The sequence below is a fragment of the Haliotis asinina genome, chromosome 3 (genome assembly GCF_037392515.1).
Source record: "Haliotis asinina isolate JCU_RB_2024 chromosome 3, JCU_Hal_asi_v2, whole genome shotgun sequence".
NCBI lineage: Eukaryota > Metazoa > Mollusca > Gastropoda > Lepetellida > Haliotidae > Haliotis > Haliotis asinina.
This window is the reverse complement of record NC_090282.1, coordinates 72243384-72271295: the sequence shown is the minus strand read 5'-3', so window position 1 is coordinate 72271295 and position 27912 is coordinate 72243384. Positions and strand designations below refer to the sequence as shown.

The 27912-nt window shown below is 40.0% G+C and overlaps 1 protein-coding gene across 6 annotated transcripts; it reads left to right on the top strand.

The window, feature by feature from the left end:
• Positions 1-343: 343 nt before the first annotated feature.
• LOC137278409 (tripartite motif-containing protein 2-like) lies at positions 344-27252 on the top strand. Of its 6 annotated transcripts, none has more exons than XM_067810720.1 (4): positions 364-448; positions 13383-13442; positions 23178-23275; positions 24802-27252. In XM_067810720.1, exons 3-4 carry the CDS (start codon positions 23206-23208, stop codon positions 25875-25877), a joined length of 1146 nt encoding a protein of 381 aa, XP_067666821.1. In that variant the 5' UTR covers positions 364-448; positions 13383-13442; positions 23178-23205; the 3' UTR covers positions 25878-27252. The 6 variants fall into 6 exon arrangements, with proteins under 6 accessions (XP_067666819.1, XP_067666821.1, XP_067666818.1 ...); XM_067810717.1 differs by having other exon boundaries at positions 13383-13751; XM_067810718.1 differs by lacking the exon at positions 13383-13442 and having other exon boundaries at positions 344-448.
• The last annotated feature ends 660 nt before the right edge of the window (positions 27253-27912 follow it).

Here is a 27912-nt window from a genome sequence, read left to right as displayed (position 1 = left end):
ACGATTGGGCTCTGGTATCGTGATGAACACGGACATTATGTTAATATCTGTTATTAAATCTCACGGATTTGGCACAAATGAAATGAACATATACTGTAACATTGCGGGGAGTGCCATGTTCGCATCGCTTGTAAGCGCTACAATTATCAAAATCACCAGTTAAAAGGGCCCCCTTATTGTTCATGAGTTAGAACTCTCGAAGATATGTTGTAAGAGTATGTTTTTTAGGAAACAAGAATGATGTCAGATGAAATATTATTTATAGATATTAGAGTATGGATTTCAGAGATCGCAACCTAAATAGGTCAAATGAAACGACCCGGCAGTTAACAGATAGTCACGCATGCGCAGACAGCTCCCGGGACAAAGCTTCAAAACACAAACACGCCGAGTAGAGAGTGTGACGAGTACAGAGAAAACGTGCATTATTCAACTGGATCCATTATCGGTAAGTCCACACATTTTGCTCGCTATCATCCTCTCGTTTTCCATCACCCATCAACCCATTGACGCCATAGCTGACTTTCAGAGTCGAAATAACTCTCTCCATACACTCGCCTGATTTACTGAGTACAGTCTGAATGTTATGTTCGGTTAAATTCAAACACATGCGAGGAGAGTAATATACAGTAGAACACATCCTTGTAATACTAAAAACTACGATATAGGCCTTCAGCTTGTGATTATGATTTTGTAAATGCAGATCGTCTCCTCTCCCTTCGGAACTGTCATCCATTGATCACATTAAGATCTTAGTCGACACAATTATCGATCTACTGAGTTGAGACGAGCACTTCGGGTTAATCCAGGGCATATCTGACAGGTCAATATCAGATGGTGACCTGGTCAGATCGCCTCGAGCAGGATGGTCGGTTGATATTCATGTCACGGATGTGAGATATTCCAGTCAGCATCTCATTGTTTACTGTAGGTCAGACCGACCTCTCCCTTTGACCCTGAATAAACATTTTGCAAGAGAACCATAGGGAATGATGCCACTTTCTTTCTCACAAGTCGTCCTTGTGGAAATGTCGTAACTCGAGTTGTGTTGACACATGATATTATCCTATTTGCTGTCATAAATCCAGTCCAAAACGGACGAACACCCGCACGTCGATGTTATCACTGAACATCTACATCGAGATACGTATGGCCTTGCATGTATGTTTTGTGAAATGTCAGTATGGGTAACAAGTATCAAAGTAAAACAATAAGCGGCAATCATGAATATTGAATTTATGCGTTGGTATTGAGAGCTGTAATACTACTTCCATCCTTTCCCCGGGTGAAAATAATTAAACATTATCGTTATAGATAACCCATTTAGTGAACCCTTTCCCTCCTATCAAACCATTCCAAACGGTTGCCGTATATTGTTTACAGCGATATCTAATCCCTGTGTCGTCGCATTTCCCGTATACAATCATAACACACCATATGAGGTTTCTGTTCCTGAAGCTTCCGCCTCGACTGCCACCCCTCAGTGTCCAGACAGTATTCCAGACAGAGCACAAAGACCATTGTTCTACGGGAGATGCGGTGCCAGTGAAATCAATAATGCCCGTCTAGGGGCACCCTTACGATCTACACAACGTCCCTTTATAACGCTAGAAACAAAAATGTAACACAGAATCAAAATTACTGTAGCTAAAACGACTCGTATGTAGTCATTGTATCATTTATTAGTCCTGTATCATGAATCATGGATAAAATAATATGAATGGATAAAGACCAGATGCTAGTGTCAGACAAGAGTTATTGTAAATATGATTATATATTTTTTATATGTGTACAGTCTATGTTAACCATGCTTGTTACAAGATTATTTGTCGTCTGCTCTTATGATACTGTGAGTAGCTACGCACACAGACCCAATATCAATGGACGCTATCGACTGTTTCCAACTACCCTGGAACGCATGCTGTAACCTACCTATATTGTGATAACGAGTTTGGTTAGTGTGCTTACACTCCACACAATTCATCTACCGCCCCATGCTTTCCGTTTGTTTGATTATACATTCCTCGCATTCATTGAGTTGATCGTGGTCATTCATAATGTTACTGTGCCCCTAAGGCGGGGTTGCGCCACGGGTGACGGAGGGGTAATCACAATGCGCCAAGGAAGGTAATAGAAGTGACTAATGTCTTTAGCTAAACCAGAAATTACCATAAAATATGTCTTGTATTTGGTATCACGTGGAGTCAACGTTCATCGCCAACCCAGATTTAATGGTTCATGTAAGTTTTATTGTTGTATAAATATGTCAATCCATAGATGTAGGTTAGTACTACTGTGCGTATTGACATGAACCAGTTTTGAGGATGGATGATTAAGATAAAACTTGTAACAGGGTGCGTAATGGCGGTGGTGAAAGTGAAATGATTTATCACAAGATATTGAAGGCGAGGCCTGACTTAGCCCCTAGGCTGTTCCGATTCGCGTGCATCCTTATAACTGAGATTGTTCTCAATGCATTAGGAAGAAATGGTTATTTCGTAGGTGTATTCGAAATGTGCATCTTTGTTGAATTGCATTTGAAGTATTTATCAAACTGTTTCATGCGTAGCAACTTTCTGAAAACGTTGTTTTGTCAAACATTTTCATGTGTGTTCTCCCCTGTGTACTTCAGACCGCATGATAAAGATGTAACATATATACTCTGTGATATGTGTGGAACTGCATTCTGCATTCATGAATATTGATGTTTAACGATGTCTGACATGCGTGAGGTATAGTTCATATCACTGTGCTACTGCCATTTATACAGATCTTATGTTTGGTTGTTCTTGACCTATAGTGACCAGTGAACTATGTAATAACATCGTAGTCAGTGTTTTAACAGACAAAACACGATAGTATTTGTGAACATATCTATTTCAGGATGGAGTACGATTATACTGAACCACATTAACAAGATAATCACCACCTCTTCCAAACATATTGTGGTTAACACGTTCTGCACTTGAAGCAGACGACACTTAACCCTAAAAGCAGACGATACCATCTTTCAGAGCAGACGTCAGAGATTAGGTGTGAACAAGTAACAGAAGATTCTCCAACACACATTGAAGTGTTTCTGTAAAGCTTTTGAAATAACTGAGTGGCAGAACGTGATTGTCACGCATGTTCAGTCAATCAGAAGTCGGTCTCTGTGTTCACTTGTAGGCCATTCATTTTCAGAGTACGTTCATGACGGTGTACATGCGTAATTGGATTTTCCACCTTTTCACGTGTAGGTAACCTCAGGGATACTATACAGTTTTGAAATAGGTTTTTGACAGCGTACATGCATAGTTGAATGTATCCTTGGTTTATTTATTGGGTAACCTCAATGGATAAGTAACAGTTTGGAACGGATATATGTCCCGGAAAGTGGAATTAATGTGTACGTTCACACAGGTCTATTACTGGACGAGTACCCATTAGTGACGAACACGTTGAGTACATCTACACAACCTCACTTTAAATAAACTTAAATCGATTGCAAACTTTTCTATATTAACTTATGGTTTAATAAGCTACACTCTTTGTAGCACTCTTACTCACATAGAAAATAAGAAAGAAATATGCCGTTTCAATATAAAGTAAATCTTTTTATCGAAAACAAATTAATGTTTTGCAAATGCTAAACAGATGACTTTTAGCATCAACGTATGTTCATGTATGAAAAGGGAAACCAGGCTTTTCGTTCAGAATGCTTTTTATCTCTAAAAACCAAATCAATATTAATAAATCAATCGAAAATAATGGTCTTTTAATGACACAATATTTAATCATGCAAATGGAAAGCAATTTTCTGTACAACTACCCACATTGTTCTCTGGAGTATCTATTGGATGTATCTGATACTCCTTTAGGACTGGAGGAAATTGCGTGTCGTTTAGATCTGTCAGGTGTCGCACGTAGTCGTCTGCCACATGCGAACAGCCAATAAAAATGCAGCAATGCAATCATGTTCATATCCACCCGGCCCGGGACTCAGTTGCCAGCATTGATCTTGGCTTTGACATTCTGGAAGCAAATATGGAGAAGTGTGGGGTTTAATTGTAATCAATAGGCCCTTACAAAGTTGTGCAACAATGGCTCATTTGAAGAAACAGCCAGAGACCCATGTCAAGTCGACACAGATTGAACGGTTATCAATGTCGACGGCAAGCAAATACGTGCTGTGTTTTTTAAATACAATGCTTCAATTTACGTTGGGCGCAATTGTATGTAAGGATGTTATGTTGGTTTTTCAGTTTTTTGACTATTGACCGGTGTAGTTGGGTAGTTTTATGTCTTTTATGTCTGCAGTTGTATACGTCGCTTGTATAATTTCTGCTGTCGACGTGTTAAACGGAAGCGGCATATCTAAAACACAAATTACAGGATAAGTTCACTGCATCTTAATGCGGTAGCCGATAAGCACATTCGATGTATCTAGTTGCCGTACTTGTTTTCTGCCTACCATGTCAGTGAAACCCACTGATATAAAAACCTGGCAAGGTTGAAGTCGAAACGTTGTTATTTCGAGGGTCCACCACCCCTCAATACATGAACCATAGTCCTAAGTATACTTGACATTCCATTCACAACTATGTGCTCACTGCTACGTACCGTGGATCCACATTACGAATCCTCTCACAAATAACTTACCATGATCGTATGACTGGATATTAAAAGGTTTAGACCACATACCAGCTCATCGATTCATGACTCCAAATTTACCTATTAAGACGATACACTGTGTGATAAATGTCCCACCCCATAGAGCTGGCCTAACATTGGCCTAATTTCAACATTTTCCCACTTACAACATTAATGTTGATGCTTTAGTGTTCTAGTGGCCTAGTATTTGAGGACTGTGCCCCACATCATGTTCGGTTTCATTGTACATCGTAATCTGTCATGGTGAGGTTAGTGTCATTATCAAATCTATATTTAACACTATTGCGAACTAAGATAGCCCGAAGACTAAATGTATGTACAGTGTAAATGACTTGGTTGATATGTGACACATACATTTGCTGGCAGGTGGTAGCAGATGTTCCACACATTATTGACTCAGAATAGAAACATGAAATCAATGTCCAACTGTCAGTGGCCATGTACGGCCTCTGCACGAGAGTGTGAAATTTAACAGTGCGACCCTTAGGATTTCTACAGCGTTTCTCAGTTTGTTACCTTCCAAGACTATAGCCATTACATCTACATACTGTTGATGTTCGATTCTGAAATTAAAGTATCTAAACCTTTGGAGGATATGGAACAGTTACTGTTTCCAGTATGAAATAAAAAACAACGTAAAACAATTCCAGACATGTCCATAATACAACGATGTTCATTGCCTGTTGTTGCCTTCTTTATGATTATGTTAAACATGATGAACTTCTAGAAATGTCCTTAGGAAGTCGTAATAGGCCAAGTCATTGAATCCTAAAATGCATTACTTTTTCATTAGGTGCATTTTTGTGCCTCTTAAAATCACAGCCTCAGTAGTATCCCGGAGTTTCTTTTTGTTCCTCCCCACAGACATGCAGTGGAAACTGTTACAAGAGTAGGTTCCAATATCTATACCGTGTAACTGTTCTCATCCAGGTAATGTAGCTGAAGTTACGTCGGGCTCACTTCTGATAGTTGCATTGCTGTCACCACATCTGTGGCCAATGATTTGTCGCATGGAATTTTGTCAAGAACGTCTATGTATTTTGTTTTCACTTGTTACTGTTTTAGCAAATGAAAGAATATTCATTGGTTCAACTTTGCTCGTTGGCCAAACGCAATAATTGGGCTTTTTCTCTTGTCACTTTTATCGTTAATCACGTAATGTCTGATTGGATGATCAGCCTTGGTACCTGTAACATATATATAACATTCAGAACGTTCTGCTGATATGTGATACTGCAGGCAATGTACCTAATACAGTTTATCCTTGTGGGGAAACGAACAGGCTTGTCGACTTGTTGAGAGAACGCTTTAATCGCAATGCTACTTCACGTCCCTACGCTCTCACACCCAACCCAACCCACTCTGTAGAATTGGGCTTTGCTATATTCATCTAGGGCAGGGATCGAACAGTGATCTACATCGCCATAACTCCCTTGGCAGTGCTTTGCGTTTCTCGTTATGGTATTGTCCTTTAGTGTTAATTGGACAATACCAGTCTTGTAACCCCGTGGAGAGGAAGCTGTAATATGCGAGACACCCGACTATGATATAGAAAAGAATACAATACGTTTTCATGACGTGCCTATTTAGAAGTGGTCCAAGAACTCGCACCTCTTTATTATCCCAGAATTGCAATTTGCCACCTCACCCTCGGCAAGGAATGGCTACGTCTGTTGGGTGCTTGAAGGAAGGAAAGTTTTAAAAAGTTCTTTGTGGGTCTGATTAATATTCTTGTACATTAACGAAACTCCAGTTCCACTTATCGGAACACTCTGGAATTCTATAACTTAGCACCATATTCCAGACACGTGTAGGTTACAAGGAACTGTCAACGTCATCTTCCAGATCCAGATGGTCTTAGTAATTTTAATGATCTGAAAGGCCCATACCATGTTCAGTTTTGACTTTCGTACTTCAGTATTTTTAGACATCGGTCTCAGATATTAAAACCATTGTTATCGGCGCCTTGTCTACCTTGGCTGAAGGGCATGCATGAATCTGAAGTTGATCAGAAGCTTCAAATCAGAAGGCCATGACTCGGAATCGAGCAAGGTCGTCGCTCCAGGGGAAATTGTGTTTACTCCTTACCTCTTATCGTTAGGTCGTATCAAATACTTACACAAAACATTTGTTAGTAGTGATATTCCGAGTTAACATTCCAGTCCTCACATTCAATGTTTGTTCAGACATTAATGGGGTTGTTAGCTTTCAGACGTTCGTGTTTGAAACAAGAAACCTCTTCCATTGTGTAATATAGTTTTCAAACTCTTTGTCATAGACAAACGTGTTATTCAATACGATAAAGTTAAATGCTAGACGGCATTGTTTAGCTAACACTCAGCCACAGCCGTATTTCACCCTGTTGTGGGCGATGTTCTGACGCAACAGTTTTTCCTATGTACAGGATATATTTACCCTGTGACTAAACTAACACTTAGGGTCGCTACACACCCAATGCGATACTGACACCACTGGTTGTGGGAAAGTTCAGGAAATAAAGAAAGCACTTGTCCTCCTCCAAAACGTAACAATTTTTGTATGCATTTCACTCGAATGTTTGGTATGATACGTAGTTCCTCGGAACGATCTCACTGTTGTGATGGTAACATAGACTTACGACTGTCGCTTTCATTGATAATATGCTGTCCCAAGGAAAAGGCCCATTTGTTAACATCATATCCCATTCAGTTTCAATCGGTTGGCAATACTCATGCGGGGAACTGAACCCGGGCACACCTGCCTGACGATAGAACGCTTGGAAAATTTGGCTACCCAGTACCGGAAGTACAGTACTATAAGTTATTGGACTATATTTCAGTTCTATCACGCCGTGTAGGCTAAATGTTTCGTTTACTACTTTGCCGAAATTCATGCGGACGGGTATGGGGTTTACAGACCTTGAAACATGAGCTGACCCCACCGCCACAGGGTTCTAGCACGTCTAAGGGAGGCAACTCCTCACCGCGAACTCCGACACCTTAGACTTTGCTATCCTCCAGTAGGACTAATAATAGTTATCCAGTATAACTCTATGTTAAAATGTGTTTGCATGTTCACATCAAGCTTTTTTAATAGCAGCACATAACCATTCAGAAACTGAACTCTACAAATAATTCTACATGAGTGAGTGAGTATGGTTTTACTCCCCGTTTAGCAATACCTCAGCAAGATCATGTTGGGGAACACCAGATATGGGCATCACACATTGTACCCATGTAGGGAATCAACACGGGTATTCCACATTGCGAGCGAATGCTTTAACCACTAAGCCACCCCGCCGACTAGAAACTATACAGACCAGTCTAGATCAGTTGGTCAGCATCAACCGAACACTAGTTTATAGAGTGTTGTGAACCATTGGAATTGTGTTACTTGCATTGGTGGAACCCAGTATTACAGCCTAGTTATTACTGCAGCTTGCACAAGGTGCATCTCAGTTTTTGAGACATAAAAGAACAATAAATCTAACATTATAAGCATAAATATGTCAACTCATTTTCTTCTACATTTTGAATAGCTATGGCACCGAAATATTTCTATTCATAGACACGTCTCAGCTATGACAGCTCATGCAATCAGGGATTAGCTGTTTCTTTGTGTTGCTATGGTTTCATGGGTTTTTTTCATCATGGACATGTGCTTATGTTCACCGACACCTCTGACGTTTTATCGCACTACGTTGCAACAGGACTTTTGGTAGGTGCAACAAGGTACAAGGTCTTTTTCTTTGGTTGCACCTGGTGCGAGTAGCTTACCATCTCCAAAATCTGGCCCTGAATTTGTTGATTCATTGTCTTAATCGTAATGTTGAATTTATGAAATTGTTACCCATATAACATACCGCTGACAAGATGGAAAGTTAAGGTACGGCCATTCAACTACATCCACAAGGCGCTTGCATACATGTGTAAATAGTCCATCAATCATCACACCAGTACGCAGCAGACCGTGGCGAACAGGCGGCCAGCCAGGTCAGCCAGTGTCGGTAGATGTCGCGTCCTGTCTGACTGCTGACGTAGGTATATTCCTACATCACATGGCAGCTTCAAAACTGGTGTCCTCATCCATGTGGGCAAGTTAATTTAAATTCGGCCAAATCAGTTCACAGGTGGATTTGCTGTTACCTGAGACCAAGACCAATTATTTGGCGACAGCGAAATTACTGGCTCGCACATATGGAGTTTTTATTTGGGGCGTGTAATTTGTCGGTGGAAATGTTTTATGGCAGGGGCCTTAGTTTTAATGAAGGCGCCGGAGCATGCGGTTTTCATAAGCTGTCGCCACTAAAACATTTAATTGAATTGTTGAATCGGTTGCCAATTTTGCCGAATATTTACTGGTTATTGATTTCTGCATGGCTTCGTTTTATATACAGTAATGACAGATATAATGTCGATGCCACAAACTGCATATTTTAGTCGAACTACAGTTATATCGAAGTGATCATAGTAGTCTCTTTCAGTTGGGTATGGACATATTTCACCGTAATGTCTATGGATGTTGTTGCCATATCTTATGGTTCTACTACCGTAGCTAAACAGTATTCAATTTGTTGGTTCCGTTTGGCATTAACCTAATTAAAATGGAAGTGCAACAGAAGGTATGTGTTTTAGTGAGTGAGTTTAGCTTTACGCCACACCCATCAGTATTCCAGCTTATCCGGTCTGTAAATAACCGAGTCTGGACCAAACGATCCAGTGATCAACATCATCATTTTGTTATAGAATTATGTTATAGTGACGCCGGTCTATATGAGAAAACTGAACAGCATGAAAGCATACACCTTTACACCAAATACAGTGAAAGCTTCACATTTAGACTGATAAACCTTGCAGCTTCGTCAGGGAAGCCAGGATTTGACCTTATTGTCGCAGGTTCCTGGTACGCTTAAGGGACGCAACTTCTCACTGTGTATTACTGGGCACTGTTCCACAAAGCAATATTAGCCCTATGATAAAGTGTAGGGTTTACTATAAATGATCAACATCAGTTCGGGCTTTCCTCCTTAGGCGCCTGTTTTAATATCCATCAACTATTACATGGTGCAGCAAAGGAAAAAAAAACACGAACAAGAATACATGTGGTTTATTGTAATCAATATTTCCCTATTATTTACGTGTTTCAAAGACCAGGATGAAGTTGAATGACGACCTAATCGCGAAGCTGAGCAAGCGTCGCCCGACTGTGGCAGACGAATGAGATCAAAGGGAGATAACTCTAATACTTTATCGTTACACAAAATCCTGAGTCACGCATCGTTGTGTATTACCACAGTATTGTCACAGATGTCTGGTCCAAAACTGTTCTTTTATCTCGTGAACCTTATTAACTACGTGCACATTCAGTTTGATTAATGAGACACATTTGAATTTTTTAAACATCTCAGTGTCAGGTGAGTTCATGTCTTTTCAGCCCAGGGCAGCTCAAATCATACTTTATCCTGAACAGTTACCGCGAAGCTCCAAGGTTCAATGCATGAAAGTCCTCCGTCCCTATCGGCGTTTAAAGCTGCATATACAGTATGTGTTTGGAGTAAACGCCATGTTTGGAAGTGTTAGGTTCAGAGACAGGTGGTAACATAATTCTTGCTTTGTATTGACCACACGTACAAAAACATGTTTGAAAAACATAAAGAGAATATATTTCATAGATGGACATGGTCTTTCTGTTTCAAAGAACAGAGAAAATTCTTCCTCAGTAGTTTTTTCACAGAGTCACTGTATATAAGGCAGTAGAGATCTTTTCATAATCGTTTCTTTCCCTCTGCAAACTGTTTTCTCATTCCTGTTTCATATGCTCACTATGCCCCGTGTTTGCTCAGGCAACTGCTTGCCTAGCCACTGCGTTTGTTTGGGACGAATGCCACCAGTGCTCAGGATATGATCAAATTTCCTCAGACAATTTCACCGCTGAATAATAGCAATAAAATGATAAAAACCTATGATGCCGTTTAAATAGTAAAACAGCCTCGTTCAGTAAAGATTTCGTAATCTAATGGAAAAGAGCATATCTGTAAATACAAATTATTTTGATTAATAAAGAATAATAAAGATTTGGCCTGTGATATTTACAGTTGAACGTATACACAACATCGAACAGAAATACCGCCATCCTCTAGTATCAGTATTTATGTTAACCATGTATTAATTGTATAGCACTCCCCAGTCAAGCAACATATCGACATATACGCCCGCTCGTCATCTGTAATGTATAGCATTGTATGAGTCAGTGCAAGGTCATCACTCTAAGTATTTCCCTTACTAAGCATATAACAAAATCAATAAAGTACTGGGTTATGTCGTAGATGCTCGAAAGAAACTACCCATACACGGTTCTCGCGTAAAACACTCACTATGTGTTATGTTATGTGTGTGTGTGTGTGTGTGTGTGTGTGTGTGTGTGTGTGTGTGTGTGTGTGTGTGTGTGTGTGTACACACACATCGATGATGAATTTCTCATCTAACTTAGAGGAACCAACTGCATTCCTTACGCAGATGAATTGCACGAGGATCATGCTTCGAATTTCTGGAAAGGATGTGCAAATATATATCGTGCATATGTTTCACTGTGTCTCATTGTTTATTGAAGTCGTGTCTATAATCTTTTCAACATCACAAATTTGTTTAACATTTCATGTTTGTGTGTAAACCGTACCTTTAAACAGCGTGGAATATTTTACAAAATCTATTCCATAATAGTTGACTGAACTAAGTGACGACATTTATGATTGTGAGTCTAGTCTTTTCACAAGTAGTATGAATATATATGTCAATGACTGTGTATCTGGTACATGCAGCTCATGTTGCTGTTGTGCGTCCATACTATGGTAGCCAGTGCGTAACTTGATTAGTTTCCTGTGCCTCCTTTCAAAAGATGTAAGGTGATCGTAAATTACCTTAGTGCAGTGTTAAAAAATGGAAGTTAAGGTTAAACAGTTAAACAAGTTAAAACAGCTTCGTGAAAGGAGCAGGGGGCAGGCCAATCTATGGCCAGAGTTGATAGTGCGATAACTTTCAAGATGACACGTACAGCCGGAAGTCATTTTGTAAACATATAATACTTTCCTTCCATATATAGAAACTCCATAAATAGTCTGCAGAGATCTACACATTACCCATGTCTACAAATGCCCAAAGCACACAGTCCAGACTCCATGGAAAATGGCACTTCTAAATGCATCTCGAGTGCTGTGCTATAGAAAGAGATAAACAGATGATAGGAAGCAACAGAAAGGATTGTCAAATTGAAATAATTGTTGATTAGCAATTGCATGAGGTTATCTTGTAAATATGTTTTCAAAAGGAGCATGTCATAGCATGATGAAATATCACACAGTTAACTCCCAAGTATAATTAGTTGTTCCATCTACAGAACAAGAAGTGCCATTGTAAAGCAGCATTGGCCGAACGTATAAACTTTGACCATGTAATGATCATGTTAAGGTAGATTGTTTATATTTATTTGGTAATATTACTATTCCAAACAGTTCCTCATAACCATTCCTTTTAGTTGGAGGTCACAGGCAGGGAATTTCCAAGTTCAGTAATGACCATGTTTATGATTAATTCGTTGGGAGTCAGCTAAACGTTGATGCCAGGCGTGAGGTTGAGGATGATTACTTCACCTCTCCTCATGCATGAAGCACACCAGTTTTGATAACCTCGGGTTAACGAGAGTATAATGGCGATGACACGCATGGGTAATTTCAAGAGATGTCAACGACAAAAATATATTTTGGAGCTGTTCATGTTAGCTATGTATACTGAGACGTAAGATGTTCCTCTCGAAATATAGCTTAAAGCATATGTGTGAATACGAATACACAATGTCATTTAGAAACTGGTCACATGTAACACGTTATATTTAGGATTACACTTTCTCAACAAAGTACAGGCTGTTTTTTTTTAGTTGAGTCAGACAACTGCTCGCCAGAACACAAGTTCAGCCATCTAACTCGCACAGCTTCCAAAACATATGTGCTGATCGTTATGCATGTTTGAGACTTGCTTTTTGTTGCATAGCCATTAATAAAATACTGTGTTATTGGTGACGTTGTTATGATCTGTTTTGTGACACGTGCCGCCATTGGGAAGGTGACAGATGGGGCTGTGTCGGTGAATCCGCCAATCTGTGACTGTCGGTCTGTGCCTGCTTCCAAACAAACATGTATCTGCAGGCACATTTTATTACTTTCTCTTGGGAGAAACAAGATATAAACTGAAAAGCGATCATACGAAATTGTTTTGTCAGTCATAGTGCATCAAAATTCGATAGTCACCTCAGGGCAAACAGGAAGCTGCACGGCATCTCTTTGTCAAGAAATTGGCTGAGATTCTGAAGTATTACTTTCTGTGTATCACATTGCAAGATTGTCATGCAAACAGCTGTACCTTGTAACAACACTGCACCCGATAACAGTGCTGACTGAAATAAAACTGACAATATGGTCTTACGATTTCAATCGATTACAGTGATCAATTCCGTCACTGACAATGCAGTTAAAGATATTTTGAATGTCGCATATGAATGCATTCATAGATTCAAACGTTAACTTTGATTGACCACATTTAAAAATCGTTCACCATATGCTGTTGGCATGGTTCATTATAATACAAATGAAAACAAAATCACTTTACGACAACACAAAACAGACATGTTGCAATGCATTATCAATAAACGCATGACGCATTGTGATATATTGATAATGACTACACGTTACTCCACTTCAGTTCCTGCCTCCAAGCCCTATGTTATCGCCACAGAAATTCTGCCACCAGCTACGCATGCAGGTAACCTTATTATCATTCGTAGTTGAACGGTACTCCATACATTAACAGTCGGTGTGTTCATTTCCCTTTACTGGTCTGGAGCTGCCCTGTCGTTCATTCTCAACAAAGATTCACTTTCCTCCTGTTGAATACCCGTTGATGAAGTTTACACTAGGATCGAGGTCATTTGAAGGAACCGCGGTTGACGTCAGGTGCTGATTAAGTGAGAGAAACACTAGGCTGTCATTGGCGAGATGGACTGCGTTGTTACTGGTGGGATATCGTTGCCATGCAGGGCGAATGATGTGGAGTCACGATGGTTTTCAACGGGTAAGTGCCACGATGTACAGATCAGGGAATTTTTGGTATTATCTACCGAACGTATTGTCATTGATGCAAGAATGATGAAGAAAAGGATGTTAGTTGGGGATGGTAACATCTACTTTATCAAATTAATTAGCTCTTCGATGGAAGTGTTTGCACATTCATGAAGAATTAAAGCCTAGTATCTATATACTTGTGTAATTTCTAGCGATAACGATCCACAGGGGAATTTCAAACCACCACAAGCATCCTCAACATCAGCACCGGCATAGGCATATTCAGTCTGGCCAGGATATCATATGTCTGTGTAGTCTATCGTACATGTCAGACGTATTGATTATTCGTTCCATCAGGTGAGGTTGCAGTATATTGTGCACAAACCCTGGTAACACTGCAAGCCGCAATGTCAGTGTAGGCACTCGAAGTGTTTGCGGGTGAAAACTTTCACACTGTGCTCAGGAACTGGTTAGATTGAAAACTAACTGATGCATGCTTAATTGGATGGTTGATCAATATTGTATGCAGACGTATGTACACTCACGGCTTCCCTTACCCATGTTAGCATTGTGGTCAGCTGGTGTATCCCTCGTATTCAATTTCGCAGGCCTCAACAAGCCTTTGGCTTGATATGACGGACACAACAAGTTTTAGACCCGCACATAAATATGAGGATTACTGGGGTTACTTCTCTAACATTGCTAAAAGTATCCTTACATTCACCCGTCTGTCAAATTTTAATTGTTGATTGTCATTGAGGTTAGTAAGCATATATGCTCTTCGTGTGAATGTATGTGTTTGATCAGGTGCCTTACTGTATAACAACACCTCGAAGTATGGTCTTGCAGTTTCATTAACAATTTTAGTAAGTAGAAAATATGTCTTTGTGTAATTCTTTGACACTTTGAGTATCGTGTGTTTCAGTTTATGCGACGACATAATGTTGTGCTTAATAAATAATGATTTCCAATGGTGTGCAGCTGGAAAGGCCAGTTTCAGTCTCAGCTTATACTGCAAAATATGTCAAGGGTATCGACCCTCGACCACGCTGTTGGCAAAGCATGTCCACCCCACTGAACCGTAATTCCACCATTTAGCCGTTGCTATGCTACCCTGTTCATTACTGTCCGCCATGTACGTGATGACCTGGAACAATTGACCCAGGTTTATGGTACAGACTGTATACATGACACGTCTACACTTCCTCATTACATGTTCGGAGTATATCCTTTGTCTAAACAAATCGGTAGCACGAAGTTTTTCCCAGAAACGTGGGGCAGATACTGTCTGGGTATCTACCAACTTGTCCAGTATGAATAATTTACAGAAAGTGAGGTTCTACAGAGAAAAGGAAACTGGGATCGGACCGAATTACAGGATCAGTTTGTGTGTCCGGTTTCAAAAGATTTAGATATATACCGGCCATGTAGCATGCCATTATAATCCATTAAAGACTATTATCATCTCAGCTTTAAAATCTCTCCATACTCTACTGCACATTTTTATTAACTACATAGAATAGATGAATTGTGATATTGTAAATATTTTTTGTTGACGTATTCTGTGTATGTTTTGACGTTGTAATTACATTTGTATTCACTGTCATGATGGCTGTCTACACAGTCGGTATCACGCGGGGCTTTTAATGGTGTCACCATGTATGCGAATTGTACAACCATATATCCACGGTGCTCACTATAGCGAGGCATTGCCTCACAGTAACGACGATTAAAAATACAGATTTAAATTTGTGTAGCGTTTACCCGCTGGCGCTGGTTGGTGTGGACGGTAAGAGGGTACAGTTAGCCGTCATCCCCCTTCAGTCTTAAGTACTGTATCACCGGATCATCAATATCCATGCCGAGTCCAGACAAACGTTGAGAGCGGGCATGATGGATAGGGTAGGTCGGTCTCATTTGACACGGTTGTACTAACCCTGACAAGCCTTTTGAATGTCACCTTATGACTGCATGTAGTCATTGAGCCTCGTGATCCTAAACCGGTGTGGGTGTGAATAGTGTGATTCTTTGTATGACAACACGCGACATATACTTCACTATGGGAAGCTGCGAATAGGAAGGTGCACGGAATATTGTGACGTTTTCTGCATATTCTGTTGAGGTCACAACAGGACAGTGCCTCAGTGTTTTGGCGGCAAGCTGCTCTTGGCGAGCAACCATGAGGAGACAGACGGTAAGCTTGATTACTATAGGAAGATATTGTGAAGTAGAAAGTTTGTAATCGATATCTGCTGTACCAGTGTATTTCTGTGTTATAATAATCACTACGTCAACACCCGGAGAAAGCCCTATGTACATATTGTTGTAACTCCATGTCAAATGTCGTCTGCTCGTTGACGTATTTTTACCACAGATTGCTTGACAAGCATTTTGCCACTGTTAACGGACTGTGTGATTTAAATATTATGTGACAAAACGGGAGGAGGTGCGATAGGGGGTGGGGTTCTGCTGACTGGCGAAACAATACAGAGTAAGGCGTCTGAACACGTGACTGGTGACTGCGGTATGAAGGGTGCGTTTTGGAGTCGGCTGTTCAAATAGACAGTAGAGAGACCAGTTTTGAGCGTTGTATTTATAGAAGTAGGAAACACAAGCCAGTACGTATGATCATGTGATGTATGCACTCTAAAATTGGCGGGAAGGTCACAGGAAAACGTGTCGTCTGGTCCACTGTAGTGAGGCCGATGCTCATATATATATATGTGTGTTACAACAGATCGACCTGATTTCCTTTTAAATTAGAAAAAATGCATTCAGGTTTGTTTCGGTGATGTAAAAACCGTCTGCATATTCTGATGTTTTGTGTTTCGATATACTATTTATATACAGAGAGAACGATAGTAATTACTGGAAGGTACGTAAAATGAAAATGTCACAGTTGTCGACTGAAACAGATGTTATATGACCTTGACCCTTTAATGTACTTTGTGCTGAAGCATTGTAGATCCACTCGAACATGTATTAACTCAGTCATCGTTCATCACCAACTAGCACTCTATCGAAAATCATTATGTTTTATATTTGCCTTTCACACGAACCAAGAAAAACAAAAACACATTGCACAGTTTTAAAATATATTTCAACACGCTGTGTAGTGCCTATGTGCTTTTGGACATTTAAATACGAAGAGTATTTAGTTATGCAACGTGTTTCAAGGCATAATTGTGGCATTTGTCCAGCATGCTGTATTGCCAAGTCTCAATGGTTGGCTCACAAACCGCATGATGTTCAGTATCAACCCAGTCCTGACCCGTGGAAGCCAGTCAGCCGTAAAATTTCCATTCGGGGCTGTACTGATGTTTTGTGTGGATTTATTCAAGCCTTAAGCAGGGAAACAGTGTGCAGAGATAAACCCGTCCCTATTCAGGGCCTGTGTTTGTTACTGGATACAAATTCTGAGTTACACGATGATCATCTGAAACAACGAAGGTTTTTGTTCCCACAATGTCACAACAGAGGACATCAGAATATGAATACACAATGCCATTTAGAAAGTGGGTAAATATTTTCTTAATGTAACACATGTCATATTTGGGATTACACATTTTATGTAAAGTACAGATTATTGTACCCAACAAAAGTAGTAGATACTGCACTTTATGTTGTCTAGTTAGTGAAAGTGAAATCCCAGCTCAGCTACTTGAAATGTTACCTTGTTATCTTAGTCCAGTGGCGATAGTCTATTGTCCTTCATGACTTAACAGTAAGTGAATGAGTGAGTGAGTGAGTTTACTTTATGCTGTACTCAGCAGTGTTCCAGCTATATGGCGGCGAACCGTAAATTATTGAGTCTGGATCAGTCAATCCAGTGATCAACAGCAGGGGCATCGATCTGCGCAAATGAGAACTGATGACGTATGTCAACCAAGTCAGCGAGCCCGACCACCCAATCCCGTTAGTCGCCTCTGACGACAAGCATTGTCGCCTTTAATGGCGCGCATGGGTTGGTGAAGGTCTGTTCTACCCCAGATCTTCACGGGTCGACGACGTAAAAGTAGAATATGGCTTTCAGCCAACTTGCAATCAGTTTGCATTAGATCAGCTGCTGGTTGCAGTTAACGGAAACATGTGTTTGACTCTTCCCTGTTTGCCCTGTTCTGTTCAGTGGCCTTTCCAACAGTGACATTAAGAAGACTAACATGAAACAGATGGTACTGGGGGGGTGGGGGGTGGGGTTGGGTGGTGGTGGTATTTGGACACTATAACAAAAAATCAAGGAAGGACCACCATGAACCAACATTGCACGTTGCATCGTATTTTGAATCTATATTTTCTCCCTGTGGAATCGAACACGTGTGACCATCAGACTACCACACGCCCTGTCAAACACAATGAGGTGATCTGTACTATTACATTTAAATAGATCTTCCAACCCCATAAGGAAAAGCGACTTGACATGCCGGGGTTCAGGGTTGAACTTAGTGGTCAGTTCGGGGCCTGAGATCGGACGTTGGGACGACGGGGGACCAATCCCTTTGCATTCAACGCATAATTGCAAATTCCCTTCTCAGAAAAGGATGCATTCAGACCTAGTTGTGTGACTCCAAGTTCTCCAAGTGTGAAACAAGATTCGATAAGTGGATTTCTGTTTGTATTTTTCATAGGAGTCCAGTTTGGCGTGAGATTTGTCGTGGGAACGTGACATGAGTAATAAAATCGCGAGTCGTATTAAAGCCAAAGGCATGATTGTTGGCGGGTATGCTTAAGTGACCTCTTGCAGCCGTCGTTCGTATGCTTGCATGTATTCTTTGGATACCCAGTGAACATATTTTCGAGCAGTGTTTGATTCAAACTACACAAGCGACAGAAAGTTTGTAATGAAGTATTGCTAAACCCATTCCAGCAAGTACACTACCACTTGCTGAGTGTGCGGAAAATAAACGTGAAAGTGATCTTATGCCAACTTGCGACACGCTAAACAAACATACCGACTAGGACACAACCAACGCAACTTTTTACTGGTGGTCCCCAGAACTGGGCGTGTGTCAACATTGATCACAGTCCTGTAATGTAGGTGGGATGGACGCTGTATAAAGGAGGTATGCAGGTTCGAGCTTTGTTTTTACATTGTCGAGCTGTGTCTAATCAGGTTAGTTGTTTTTAGGCCAATATGACGCGTATGTTTCATTGTTGTCACATCAGTAATGTTCAAGCCTCTACTTTCAAAGCAGGAAATGATTCTATGTACAATGGCATTATCATTCTACTGGTTCGCAACATTCTACTCACTTATGTACTTAACATACTTTCTGGGGCACAATTTCAATTTTGACATTTCACGGAGCTGAACTTTAAAGTGATTCATCGAGGTCAATGACAGAATTAAAACCTTCAAGCGTATTTATACCAGTTTATATATAATCTGTATCTATCATCTGGAGTTCAAACGTACACAAGTCGTGTTCACCAACGGCTTAGGTCATTGAAATCAACCAGATCTTATCAACTCGATCAATGTTTTAAACTTCATCGATTGTGGGAATACATCTTGGCAATGTTTTTTTCCGAATTTGCTTGATGTCAAGGAAGAATGAATATACGATGTAAATAAATCATCAGCACTAGAGAATATCGATTATCCGTCGTAAACGATTTATGTGGGTGTTAAAGTCGCACGCCTTCGCACGCGCGTGTGTTTTAGTTCCTAAAACTAGTTCTTTCGTACCCAAAATATATAAAGTGTGTACCTAGGTAGAAAAACATTTCGTTACATGTGCACAGTTTAAAGACAAACTAGTATGGACGTCAACTTCTTCTTTATTGTGTAATATTTTCTCTTATTCACTTACTTGAATACCAGCGTCTATATGCCTATCAAGGACTTAAATCAGTTTTGAATATGCGTGTTCGTAGTAAATGTATGACTAGATTCGACTTTAAAGTAATACCATGTTGGTGCAAAAATGTCAGTCTTGGAAATTTTGAAGCACTGCACACCGCTGTAAATATAGAACCTTGTGTGTGCAATATATATTTAAAAGACGTTGTAAGTGGTTCAAATTGCTGTCTGTCCTATCCAACACATCCTAAATTCAATAGCAGACCATTACTGTTTACACGCCCTGTTGGTTTGGTACATGTTGATATCTCGTCCTATTATGAAAATAGGGAACGGTAGGAGGAACACTTAACTGGTGCAAGCTTCTGGCGTGTTTTGAAAGGATGAGCGCAGTAGTTATCGTTCACATATACTTGTAACATCACGGCAAAGTATAGCAAGAGTATCTTTTTGTCTAGCTGTTATAGGATTACAAAACTGAATAAATATAGTTAGAATGTATCTTTAGATGTAACAACTCTAAAATCAGTTTTGAAATTAACCCTATTTATATGAGTTATTTGGATGAGCTTTTTTGTAAATTGTATGTCTCACTGCAGATCTTTGGAATTACTTTTCAAAGAAGGTTATTTGTAGACAATGTTTAAAGGGAACAATTAAACACGAATGCCATACTTTGTTAGTCATAAAGAGGTATACTTACAGAAGTAAATATCTGCTGAACGTGTCGGTAGGCATGCCAATGTTAAGGATATAACCATCTTAGTGTTGTTTCCAAAACAATATAACATGAATAAAACTAAAAACTAAAAAAACTACTGGGACCTGTAGTTGTACGACGGGTCATTAGACGTTTAAATATTGTGTATACTACATGTCTGTCTGTAACGTGTAAACAGCGAGAGTATGTAATACATGGTGTCATTCCAGCCATTTCTGCACATTGTGTCATGTATGTATCAAAGTTCAACTCAGGATTAGTGAGTGCATGAAGCAAATATATAACCACGTGGACTATTCTAGATGGACATGAGTGCATATTTGCTAATGCCATACGATACATATTTCCGCAAGATGCTGGCTTCAAACAATTATCAACTTGAAAGTATTGCTTCTTCGGGATATAGTAGACGAAGCAAACATTGATTACACGACCATCCAGATATGTCAATGCCAGCATCACTGATCTCTTTGAATCATTGTTGTCTATTCGATATGTATGTGGAATATCGGTCCAAATGGAAAGGTCATGTTTTCGTTTCAGTGACGTGCTATGACACACACACATAGAATACCGCACTATGTATTGTACGCCGAGCTCTTGATCTATCTCGAAATCAATATATATATATATCAACACGTGTTATGTATGTCTCAGTGTAATTGATACACTAGGCCTTGTCGTTCACCTGGGTGTACATGTTGATGATATACATTAGCATCTTGCAACCTTTCACAGCTGGCTGTACGGTGCTGTTTAATGCACAACAGGTATTCTGCTGCGTGCAGGGTCAGGTCTCTGTCACGTTCATGTTTATGTGTAAAACATGGAATATCCATCAAGTATGCATGGAACATGCGTTCCCGTGTCTCCAAAGAAATCCTGTATGTAGTGCCAGTAACACAACCAAGCACGCTCACTATGGCGTTGTTAGTTCCATTCAGTGAGGAGTATATATTAGGCCAAGGTGGTGTTGTGCCTTTACCGCGGAGGTTATCAGGTCGCATGTCGACTATGTAGAGAATGTATTTTAGCTTTGAATGAACAGGAGGTGTGTGCATTGATAGCCAACATTGAAAGACAACATTTCAATCTCAAGAATATAAACAACGATGACCAATAAGGTTATGAAACAAAATGAAAACAGACCTGGATAGCACAAATAGCACAGGTTTGCATTTCATGGATCGGATATAGGACATGACTTAAAGTGAGTGAGCGAGTGGACAATATTAACTGTACTGTGTAGGACAATATGCCTCACTCTGAGGGTGGGTTCGAATCCCGGATGTGACTAAAACGAATTAGTACTAGGATTTGTACGTAACTATGGAGGTGTTAACTTAAATACAGTTGTTATGTCATGTACCTTGTGAGGTGTGTGGGCGTTGCAACCATTTACCAAGCAAGTCAGAGAGAGCATTTTCCGTTCAGATAACATCATGGGGTCTGCCTTGATATCGTTGAGGATCATTGTAAATCACTACATTTCACTGTAGCTGTGATTATAAATACTCGACTTGCAAATCCTTATCAGTTTCATTTTGCCTCAAAGGTAACGATAGTGCCATGTGCATGCTGCTTATGTCTTCCACGCTCATGGATACACATAAACTTCGTGTGCAGTTTACATCCAAAGTGGAATAAACAGGAATATCTATACCTATGTGTTATTTGTTGTATATTAAATGTGTATGTATTAATCAAACATGTGAGGTATGTGTGTGTATTGTGTCCGCAGTCAGTTACATACTTTACAGTCTATGCTCAACTTATCAGTTCTTCATTTCGTTCAGGGGATATCATAAATCACTACATTGCACGATAGGTGTGGTCGTTTCTACTTAACTAGCAGTTGAAACAAGATTTCTTATCAATTTCGTTTTGTTGCACATAAAACGTTTATTGTTCAAACAGTTTTGTTGTTAACGTACCTTCTCGAGGGCATGTCGGGCCAAGGAAAGTCATCAGTATTCCACGTTTGTCGTGAGAAGGAGTGGGTGAGTTTAGTTAACTTCACTCTCGCAAGGGCCGATTGACGTGGACGACGTGGCTGATCGTGTCTCATCAGATGAGAACGATGTGTTTTTTCATATTACCACCCATTGTTTTGCCTGACCATTGTCCGAATTCCTAGAGACCGTGTGGAGATATAAAATTATGCTACTCATTACCTTATGTCTGGATTGATGGTTGTAGGATATGGATATAGTGAAAGCGTACTGATGAAACAATAACACAATATGCTATTTCTCGACATTTCATCTCTATCTTTGCTGATGGCCTACGGGAAGAAGTCATGAACTGACTGAGATCTTGTCACAGGGACGTGGTCCAATAAATGTCTTGTAAGGTTGACACTGTTGCGAAAATTGAGATGTATTTTTCATTGATGTTCATATCGCATCAAAGTGAGTTATTAAACTGTTAATACCCTTATAGAATGAAGATGATATATTTCATTCACGTTCGTAAATCGATTTCGTTGATATCCTTATTGAATGATGATGGTGTATTTCAGTGATGTTAGTGCTAAATAATTCAAGTGTTGATGCCCCTATAAAATGTTTATTTGTGTATTTATTAATCCCACAAGGTGGCATGATTGCGGCCACGTACACGGAAAACGGCTTGATCAGTTACTGCGCCTGCCAATACAATGCATGTTGCATGATCTAATATTTCATCAATAGTCTGCATCCCGTTGTGCTTCCTAGTCGTCTCGGCCGTACCGTGGTAGGTTAAACAATCAAAACTTGTTAATCTGGACGGTTTTGACGAAGGTGGAATGTTATGTTTGAAATGTAAAGTGGACACTTGCTGTCCTCGTGATACGACGTCTACTATAACGAGGTTCGAATGTAGATAGTCTCAGTTCTCACATGCCAGTGACACTTTTCTCTGCCTCTTTCTAGGCAAAGGAGATAACCTGCAGAGCTGAGAATGGCCAAAGCCTGCTGGGTTGATGAGGAGGAAACACCTGACAAGGAGCTGTGTAAAGCATTGTCTGAAGGTGAGTATTCTGACCACTGGTGGACACTCGAAATCACGTCTTCCCAACGTTTGTAATGTCTAATACTGACACTGGTCGTATTCTGGAATTATTCCCAAGTGTCTTGGTATAACTACGAGCAGATGAGTGTTTGATATTTAGAGTAAGGACATAAGATAAATCGCTTACATAGCTAATGCGGGATCAATGAAAATGTGAATAGGAGTATTGTCATATCTTACGTCAAAAATCAGAAAGGGCCATATGGCGATGAACAGATGTTGGTTCCAGTGTGACCCCACCTTAGATGCTGCCAATATAATGCATATAATGCACACACAGACACACACACACAGGCACAGACACACACACACACAGACACAGACACAGTGAACCAATCGAAACAACCTTTTAAGAGGTGATTTTTTTCAGCTAGCTTAAAACTGGAGAATATACACTATGTGACTGCCTAACAAAAGGTAATGCCGGTACGATTTAGCACATGTCTCTTTTCTGTCAATAGATAAAGATAAATGTCAATAGCGGGTACACGCCAAGGAATCCACAGCTTTGTGAACCTTAAAGAATAGCATGCGCTTTGAGAGCATGTAGAATAGTTGTCTTCTATTTATATACACCTCTTACGAGCGGGGACCATATCTATTATTCATACCTGCTGCATTACAGCCCCGCATTTTCACACTTGTCTGACGATGAAGGCCTGAGAGTCACGTAGAATGACTGCAGTGAGAACACAATATGCATGGATAACAATGATTTGTGCATGTGTACCTGTAATTAATATCCTAGAAGTCCTTGAGGGTCTGTCAGGGCTGAGCCATAATGAAAGAACTAACTCACGTAATGTAATCAATAGAATGTTAAGTTGATGAATTTCCTTTCTGGATCTACATATTCATGCGATACTGGAGGTGTGTATTTTTCAGTTACATATTTCGACACCTGTTTTATGAAAGGCCCATATTTAGTTTATATATAGTGACATATTACACACGATATCATTCTTGGATGACTTGTTCTCATCCAGTTGCATGGTTGAGTGTCAGTGCTTCACAACTACCGTGCAGCTTGACGGTGTACCGATGACACAGACTTTGTGCTTTGAACAATGGAAGCTTCAGTCTATGGCTGGCAAAAGTGACGCGCAGCAGCACGCAGTGTATCTTAATCCCTGATTGTGCAGCATACATGAACAATACTGGACCAAATAAGTTAGAGATATTGGTATTTTTATGATTGATATTCTATCAGTATGTCGGTGAATAAATAAATCATTATTCACAATTTCTAAATACAGATAATTTATATCCTTAACTATTTTTTCCCAGATTATGAACTGACTGGTTTACCAAACTGTCATTAAGAGCCACTAAATATTCAACATCGCTGTATCTATTGTGAACAATCCACTTTATACAAACATATAAATGACTGTTTGACTGAAGTCTATTTCTGCACAATTTCACTGTTTTAATTTAGTTGTAAAATATTGTAACAAATTTTAACGCTTACTTTTAATATTTCAGGAGTCACGCTCCGTAATAAAGGCCCCCAGTATGAATCTCAGCGCACGTTGAACAAGCGATCTTTGGTTTTGGATGAAGAGAGTTTTGAGAAGACCTTTCTAATCTGTGCTGTCTGTCGTGATTCCTTTACGAACCCTTTAAAGCCCCCTAAACTTCTGCCTTGCCACCACTCTTTCTGCCTCCCGTGTATCAAAGCGCTGTTCCGGACTGAGGTGGAGTATCGTCAAAGTCTCACCCCTTCTTTACGGGGCATGCCAACAGCAGTAAGTCTTCACTGCCCGACCTGCAGGGGTAACTTCATCACCACTGAGGAGAACGTCCGGACATTGCCGACGGATCACAGAGTGGTCCAGTTGTTAGATTTTGTTAAACATACCGAGCGATACACTGTAAGCTTCTGTTCCAAACACAAGCTACAGGCGTTGAACTTCTTTTGTGAACCCTGTATCCAGCCTGTGTGTCGTGATTGCACCGTATTAGAACACAAAGAACAAGATGGTCATCTTGTTATGGACTTAAGCGAAGCTCTAGAAAAGTATACTCCAGTTCTAGACACGGCTGTCACAGATATGGATAACGAAGCAGCAATGCTGGAAAAGAAGCAGGAGACGTTAGACACTGCTACAAAGAAGCTGGAAGAAGTCAGAGCAGATCTGCTCAAGAACATCCACGACACATTTGGTCGTTTAAAGCAGCAGTTAGCTGAGCGTGAGCGGGAACTAGAAAGTATCGCTGAGAATGAAGTGAATAAAGAAAAGAAGAAGTTGGATGAGAAAGTTGAGCTCCTTTCGTCACGGAGGAAAACCCTGCTTGATCATTCATCTACTCTCAAACAAGCTAAGGAAGAGAGCAGTATTGAGGAGATGTTTAGCATACATCAACAGTACCGAGAGTACAGGTCTCAACCCCCAATCAAGATCAGGGAGATTGACGATGGAGTTATGACCACCTTTTCCTTCAATGCCAGAGATGAGTCCATAATCTCTTCCAGAATTAACAACTTCGGTGATATTGGTGCTAAAGTTGAGTCCACATTTAGCTATCGCTACCCCACATCCCGGAGCACCTATAAGTAGGTGCACGCGCCTGGTATTTCGCTTCTTGTCTTTCAGTTGTTGGACTTTCAGCCAGACACGCAATAATGATTGAAACATAGACTCGAACGAGTCTGCAGTGTTGCCTTTCTTCACGTCCATTGGAATACTTATTGAACCATCTGTATAAGAGGCCATGTTGGCAATTGCAACACATGAACAAATGGTGACTGAGAAGAGGATTGAGGAAAACCGGCATTTCAAGTGACTTCTTTATCAGTTTCGCCTGTGTTTACCCAATGATCTCGTTTTAGATGTCTGCATGGGACACGATATGACTCTTCGAGACTCTTTTCCATGTTTTCATACACGTATCTTCTTGAGTACCTTGAACCATGCCATTTGTATCTGTGATCATCATTTATCGCAACGTTTTGCACGTTTGTGGACAAAAGTGCATTGAGAATACTGTTTTACCAAACACAAAACTGATATGACTCCAACCTTAACGTAAATACATGTATTTTGAGACACAATTTTCTTTCCCTATCATTGTGACTTCTTGTTTTGGATTAGTTAAAGTAAACGGTAAAGTTAGAATAAGTAAATTTAGAAAAAGAAAAGATATACACGTTTTCGCTTTATGTACTCACTTTATTTACATCAATTATTAGATCATGAGAATAATGAATTCATCTTTGTCCAGTGTTTCAGTAGTGTGTTTCTGTTTTGTTTTACAAGCACGGTAATAAATAATCAATTTTTCTTAAAATTTGTCAAAATGTGAGAATGATTGATTGTATTGGGTATTGTACAAATGCCAAAAACAGTTCCAGGCGCTTAAGCATGAAGTTGTTCCGGCGATACAGTTGGTCCGCGGTTTCTGAGTACCATATTCTACATGTTCATCACGGGCTTTTGTGGTCAATCTAGTCCTCGTTACTACAACAGCGTTTCGCATGCTAATCATCTGAATAACAATCTGGATATGGGACTCAGAGGAGTCAGTAGACACGGAATTATATACAAAAGTACACCATACTTCTCCATGATTGAATTTACCGATTATTCATTAGCAATTTCAAATTTGGCTCTAATTTCTCATACTGGTCCTTATCATTAAATTATTTAAATATTATATTGCGGTAACATTTAAATGCTGGTAGGAGTATTCACAATGGTGGGATTGTTCCACGTCAACGGTGATCGTTTTGACGCCAGGTGTGGCACGTTGGTATGGATAATATCTTCAAATTTGATGTACAGTGTACTACGTAATTCGAAAAAAACGTGAGAAATTATGCAGAATGTTCCCCATTAATTAACTCTGAGACCTGATGATATTATAATGTACCATAATGTCAGTGGTATTCCTGATCGCTGTCTTGTTAGCTGTATTAAAGGGATCAGTCGATAATCTTGTTTTGTTGTGTTTGATGACGATGGATTGCATGCACATAGTGCCATGCACATCATCACACCTAATGAACACTCTCTAACCATGAAAGCAATTAAAGTCATCCAGCTGTTCAGTGAACGGAGCTGCGTCTTGTTGAATGTCAGTCCTATGAATGATCATACCAGGGCCCACTTGCACAAAGCGATCTTAGCGCTACAATGATTGTAACTCCCATTCTCACAAAGATCGCTTTGTGCAAGTGGGCCCAGGTCTGTTTTCATGACTGTTGGTTTGTAATCCGAATCAAACTGATCCTTAATCAGTATCACACATACATTACTGTCACTCATTTCGGGTAAACGTAGTAATGCATGCAATCTTTTCCATGAGAATGATACACTCTTGACATTAGGCCAACACATAAGTGCAAGTCCTCGATTAACTTTGTACTCGCGAAAAAGGGTCGAGTCAACCCATTACATACGCCGGACAGAAAGAGTTGTCTCCCTTGAATAGAGTTTACTTCCTACTTCACGAAACTGCAAGAAGAGTCACTTAATAAACATTCAGCCTGTTATTTCATATTCGCCGATGTTAACAAATACTGTTTCTTCACACAATGACGGGCGTTATCATGCGTACACAGCCCATCTATAGTTCATTATACAAGTACCAAGC

Bases quoted from the DNA above. Each gene is read 5' to 3' on its own strand.
- LOC137278409 (XM_067810718.1), top strand. From the start codon at position 23,206: ATGGCCAAAGCCTGCTGGGTTGATGAGGAGGAAACACCTGACAAGGAG. The intron at 23,276-24,801 runs GTGAGTATTCTG...TTAATATTTCAG, and splicing joins GTGTAAAGCATTGTCTGAAG to GAGTCACGCTCCGTAATAAA.